At 35.3% G+C, this 6,788-nt stretch overlaps 1 protein-coding gene across 1 annotated transcript; it reads left to right on the top strand.

Annotated features, from left to right (window-relative positions):
* The first annotated feature begins 436 nt into the window (after positions 1 to 436).
* On the top strand, positions 437 to 1,372 carry LOC105822056 (olfactory receptor 51B4). Its single transcript, XM_012658990.1, has one exon. It carries the CDS (start codon positions 437 to 439, stop codon positions 1,370 to 1,372), a length of 936 nt encoding a protein of 311 aa, XP_012514444.1.
* The last annotated feature ends 5,416 nt before the right edge of the window (positions 1,373 to 6,788 follow it).

Raw genomic sequence — 6,788 nt, 5'->3', positions numbered from 1 at the left:
CTCATTAGTTTCAAAAAAGAACATCTGAACCGACCCAAATCAGGTAGAATACAGCAAAAGCCTATAAGAGACATATTACGAGGAAGAATAAACGAGAGAAGACAATGAAATGGAATTAGAGGGGAGCTATTTGAGATTAGGAGTCAGGGCTAGAAACACAGACATAAGGCGTGTAATTGAAAAATAAAAGTTGTATCTTTCTCAGTAAATTGTTGTATTATCATGATTATTATTACTATTATTTGTTATTCTAGGGAGAGACCTTGTGAATATAGGCTTATTATTAAATCTGAGACAATACATAAAACTTGTAAGTGTTATGGTAATAAATGACCTTACGATATGCTACCAGCAGATGGTGAGAGAAAGAAAGAACACAGCCTGTTTAGAGGTTATCGTTTCTGGAAAAGTTCTCCTCCACCTGAAAAAACCTATCATGTGGTCCAACAACAGTGCAGCCCCCTTCTTGCTGACTGGCTTCCTAGGCTCAGAGGGAATTCACCACTGGATCGCTATTCCCTTCTGTGTCATCTATCTCTCCATTTTTTGTGGAAATGCCACACTTCTCATCCTCATTTGGAACGACCACAGCCTTCATGACCCCATGTACTACTTCCTGGCTATGCTGGCGGGTACAGACCTTGGGATGACACTAACTACAATGCCCACAGTCCTGGGCGTCCTGATGCTGGACCTGAGGGAGATTGCCCAGGGAGCCTGTTTCACTCAGTCCTACTTTATTCACACACTGGCCATTGTGGAGTCGGGTATCTTGCTTGCCATGGCCTATGACCGTTTCATTGCCATCAGCACCCCTCTGAGGTACAACTCCATTCTCACCAATTCCCGAGTGATGAAGATAGGCCTGGGGGTACTATTGAGGGGCTTCGTGTCCATTTTGCCCCCAATTCTGCCACTCTATTGGTTCCCATATTGCCGTTCCCATGCTCTTTCCCATGCTTTTTGCCTCCACCAAGATGTCATGAAACTCGCCTGTGCCGATATTACATTTAATCGCTTATACCCAGTTATTCTGGTTGCCGTGACTTTCTTCCTAGATGCTCTGATCATTGTCTTTTCTTATATCTTAATCCTTAAGACAGTTATGGGCATTGCCTCCAGAGAGGAGCAAGCTAAAGCTCTCAACTCTTGTGTTTCCCATGTTAGCTGTGTCCTGGTATTTTACATCACTGTGATCGGCCTGACTTTCATCCATAGGTTTGGAAAGCATGCACCACACGTGGTTCATATTACAATGAGCTATGTTTACTTTCTCTTTCCTCCATTCATGAATCCCATTATATACAGCATCAAGACCAAGCAGATTCAAAGAAGCATTGTTCGTCTATTTTCTGGGCACATTAAGACTTGAGCTATTATTTCAGAATTTTGAGATCTCCAGAATATCTGGGACTTCCTTATCATTGGAAGGGAACCATGATTTTATATTCAATCTCTTTTTGCAGAGATAGTTGATATTTTAATTATTGCATAAAGAAAAAATATAACTTGAGCAAGAAAATATATATTCTAATAAAGAAGCAGAGCCAATGATATTTAAGAAGAGGCATACAGGAAGCAGGGGATATAGAATAATCCAGAACCTTTATCTAAAATAAGAATAAATACTATTTCAGATAGAGTTAAGATAAGCGGTCTAAAACAGCCCAGTTCAAACACAGCTCATCCAAAGAAAAATGTGCAGCTGGAGGTACATTTTGTGTGCTATATAAAGGTAAATTAGAATGATATATTATCGACTTTCCATCTCCATGTTTTGAATTAAACTCTATTGAAAATCAGGATGCTCTATTAGTAAACAAAAATGTGAGGCACAACAGCAAATATCTAGAATTCTAGAAAGCTTACTCCTGAAATTTCAGTTTCCCTTATTATATCAGTGCATTTTACTATTAAAAGGAATTTGACACAGATTAACGGCTCAAGAGCAAAAAACATATTTCCCATCAGCTAGTGGAAGCCAGATCCCTTCCCACCTTTTTCCTTCTTCCTATTGGCTGCTGAAACTAACTTAATAATTTTTCTTCTTTTCAGCTTTCTACTTTTCTTCTTGATGGTTTTCTTTTGAAAAGGCTAACTATAGATTTAGATATCATCTTCTATTTTCATTTCTCCTCCCTTTCTTCTCACATAAAAGAACTCAGAGCTTTTTCGTTTCAGGAAATAATTCTGCAAATCAATTAGAAAATCTGAAAAGAGTAATGTTATGTTTTAGACATTTTGCAATGATAGAATAGTGTCTTCTTTCAAACTTTGTCCAAGTGTTTGTAAGTCTATATGCTATTCATTCTGGTTAAACCACAGTCTGTTACCTGTTGTTAATATTATAGATAATGATAACTGCCTCATCTGCTGTTAGTTCTGTGCTAGTATTTGGAGCTAGTCTCCTATAGGCATATAATATAAAAAGCTGTATTCATTACTCCTTGAAGACTGCTGAGTCTTCATATTTTTAAGTCAGTTCTTCTAGTTGTGTTTCCTCCTGACATCTTATTTTCTGATTAAATGTTCACATACAGAACCCAGTGGATAATTATTCTTTCTGCCCCACCTAAGAAACTGTCAATATTGATGTTATATCTAGGCAGTGACCACTCTAAAAACATTTCAGAGATTGGTAAAAGAATAATTATTAAAAACTAAAGCTCAATAATGAGAGATTCCTCCAAATTAGGAGAGCTATTTTAATAAAGGATAGCTCAAAACTAGTAAATGTCTACTCCTGAAAAATTCAGTCACTGTATAAATGGTTTGTGAGAGTTCTTGGAAAGTTGGTCCTGAGGGTTTATTCATTGTCATTTTGGTTGTCATTCTCTTTGTACCATTTATTTAATTAATTATTCTAAAATGTAAACTACATAATGAACCTAGATCCCTATTGACCACTATAGGGATATCAGTAAGGGTTAAAAAAAAAAAGTGGTGTTAAAATTTTCAGGCAGGTATAGGGTTTTTATAAAAATGACAAATGCAATATATTTATTAGACGTGAATTTCAAAGCTATTTTCTTGATTGTTATAGAAAGACAGCCTACAGCAATATGTAAATATGTAGAGCAAATTTAGAGGCAACGTGCTGAGAAGTAATCTTAGGTATGACACAGAACTCTAAGAAACAGGGGTATGTAAATATAAATAAGAAGTGATGGGATCAAGTTGAGAACTCAGGTTTGCTCATGTGGTAGAAAGGGGTACCATAATATTTTTTTACAGCCTATCAATCTTTACATAATCTCTATCAATTGTCAAAAATCTATGAAAAAAATAAGATGAATATTGAAAATTACTGATTTTGTTAAATGTTCATTTATGATTTTTAATTTTAAATAAAACTCATAATCTATGCATTCTCTCTTATAATTTCTTACTTTAGAAAACATTTTCAGTTAATAAATAAACATCTATCTGCTGATCTAGTCATATATAAGGACATTTATTGCACAACTGATGTAAAACCAGTGTTCTTTCAAACAAGTGCAACTTCCAGACAAGTATCTTAGTCCCCATCCTCACTCTGACCCCCACTACCCAGTTTGCCAAACCTGAGACCCTCCTTAAGCAGACATCATGTCTATGAGGTCTCCCAGAGCTCTCCTCTGAGGGACTATCAAGTCCAAACAGTTTATTCTTTATCACATTGAGTGCAGCCAGGGCAGTAACTGTGTTTCCCTATCAGTTTAAGGCCTTGCAAGGGATAACATTCTGTAAACTCCCAAAGCTATTAAGGTAAGTCCTTTAAAAAATATACCATGCCATTTGTGTGCTGTGGCTAGGACCAATTTACTGAACTCATGACGGACATCGATATGTCATGGTCGTAGCAAATATCCTATTTGGGGTGTTGTTGAAGAACTTTCCATGACTTAATTTATTTCATATTTGTGCCTATTCATCAGTTCTTGATTAAGAAGGAAAAATGTATACATATATATAATATGTCATATGCAATTTTCAAATATCCTGTTTAGAAACACAGAATTTGGCAATTTAACAACAGAACCACAGAATTTGACAATTTAACAATGCTGATTTATGAATGAGCGGTGATGGTTTTAGATGTTTAATGACTTAAATATGATAGTGAAAATGGTGTAGCTTTTATTTTATTTCCTTTTCTTTTTGCTTGAAATCTGAGAAAAATCTTTTACCCTTGCATTTCTGAATATTTTATTAAACCTCTGAAAAGCTTTCTCCTTTAGGTCCTGTCCCCTCTTTCTTCCTTCACTAATAGATTGTGGGCATGGGCATGCCTATGAATACAAGTGTGTGTATGTGTGTGTGTGTATGTGTGTGCGCGCATGTGTGTGTGTGTGTGTGTGTGTGGTGTTTCACATTTCTTTAGCCATGTGATATTCTCCAGTCCTCAGTTTCTCCATCTGTACAACAAGGGTATTGGTATCTGACCTGGTTAGTTTTTTCTTTCTTTTTCCATTAGTTAGCACACTGTAAAATCGAAATATTCACGATATAGAACAATTCCATCACTCAGAAATAACTCCCTCATACAACCCTTTATAGTCACTCACTCTGTCCCTAACCCCTGATGACCACTCATTTGTTTCTATTGCTATAGCTTTTCTTTTCAAGAATGCCATACAACAAAAATACCATCACATGTCACTCTTTGAGATTAGCTTCTTTCACTAACCATAATGCCTTTGATATACAGCCAAGCTGTGTTTATCAATAGTTCGTTTTGGATGTTCCATTACATGGAGGTAACTGTTTTCCTGCCATTTCCCAAAATTTTCAAATGGTTAGTGTTAATCTCCACTTTTGGTCCATTTTGACTGCCCTTTCCCATGGTCATTCTTGAGACGTTTCTATCAGCAGGAACTGTTCCACCTACAAATTTTAAATGTCAGATCCTTCTATCTTTCTATCTCTTTTATTCAAGTACTTTATGGAAACCTCTCATATCTCAGCATGTCTATACTGTATTTATCATTATTTATTCTCTATTTATCTCATGAGATACCCTCCCAAACCATTCCCTTTTTCTGGTTTCTTAATGATCCCTTTGCTTTACTTACTAGCCTTGACTCTTTTGACAACCCACTCTAGCCTCTTGGCATCATTATTAAATGTTATCCATGTTGAACAGCTGGATTCAAAATTATTGTTGACATATAAGAAAAAGGAAACAAAACATGCAAAATAAATTATAATAGGAATAAGCATAGGGCCTACACTTAATATCAATATTTAACTCCATAACTGCAAGGGGAATATACAGGTATTTCTCTAAAGTGCTATGAGAAGCTTAGATGTAGAATCTGAATCCTCACCTGAGTCCAGGATATAATGATAATTAAATGAAATCAATTATGTATTCAGGCCTTACTGTTGCTAGTCAGTGTCCTGAGAACCTCACATTTTTAACTAATTGATTCTCACAAAAATACTCTGAGTTACTTTTTATTACAATTCCTAATATACAGATGAAGAGACTGACACTTAGGTAGATTACTTAAGTCAAGTATTTTATTCAAAAACACACAATATGGAACATAATCAGATTTATTCATAGAAACAGTATGTGGTGCAAGTTAGGGGTGGTTTCTCTCCTTCCTGTGGTGTTCAGAGGAAAACTGAGATAAAATACTCTGTCCATATATCACACTTTAAATGGGACTCTACATTTTTGCTGAAGATCTGAGTGTGGCTGCTAATTAACTCAAGGTATAAAATCTAAGAGATGTATGAGGGTAGGTGACTCCAACAGAAAGGAGGAAGTTTGCAAGACTATGTTTATGAAAATATATGTAAAATCCACATCGTGCTTCTCTGCATGAATTAGCTGTATTTATGAAGTGTTTGTAAAAGTGTGTCTCTACGCTCATAAGTATTTCAGTGTGCTTGGGGATGTCAAATACTTTAAGTTTTCAAGTGCTTATTTCTCCATGATGTGCCTGAATATCTCTATTTACTTCTTTGAATCACGATGTGTGTATCATAGTAAATATCTGATAAATGCCTGAGAAATCATTTAATATTTATCCATTCACCATAATTCATTAAATGCCTAATCTGTACCAGGTCTTGAAAAAACAAAGGTTAATAAACATAATTCCTAATTTAAAGGACTGTGTAGTCTAGTTAGGGAGAAAAACATGCAAACACATAATTGAGATATGTTAAAATGAAGTATAAGAAAATGCAATATATTTATCAGAAGCGTTTAGGATCACAGAAGGGGAAGTTTGGCTCACACTGCCAGGGCAGAACTAATGGAAGAGGTAATTAATCTGAAGTGACTTTAACAGAGAAATTGCACCAGAAATCCCATTTCCATATTGCCTCATCATGTTGTCATGATGGAAGAGATGAATGCAACAAATACATTTAAACAGCAATATTTATCCTGGTTAGATGTTTTAACCAATACTGTCTTTGAGTGCTGAAAATGCATCCATTAGCCTATTGTTAAATGTAAATTGAGGTAAGAACCATATATACAAAAGAATTGGAGAGAGGAAAACAGAATAAAGATGACAAAGTCCTAGTACTCACAGGTAAAAAATGAGAAAGAATGTAAAAAACTGAAGTTACATAAAGAAAATAAGATGGATAGATGACAGCTCCTTATACTAGTCATTTTTTGAGGAAATTAATACTCCATATTTTGAGTTTCTTTGTTTAAATTAACAAAAATCTACCGTAGTAAGCTACAAAGAGGTAGATATTTAGATCAGTATATCGAAGACATTTTCAACAATCAGAGCTGTACACCATTGAAGCATATTATCTCATATATTACCTCTATA

Source organism: Propithecus coquereli, unplaced genomic scaffold (genome assembly GCF_000956105.1).
Source record: "Propithecus coquereli isolate 6110/MARCELLA unplaced genomic scaffold, Pcoq_1.0 Scaffold594, whole genome shotgun sequence".
NCBI lineage: Eukaryota > Metazoa > Chordata > Mammalia > Primates > Indriidae > Propithecus > Propithecus coquereli.
This window is presented reverse-complemented; position numbering and strand designations above follow the sequence as displayed.

Coding starts and splice junctions, on each gene's coding strand:
- LOC105822056 (XM_012658990.1), top strand. CDS start 437: ATGTGGTCCAACAACAGTGCAGCCCCCTTCTTGCTGACTGGCTTCCTA.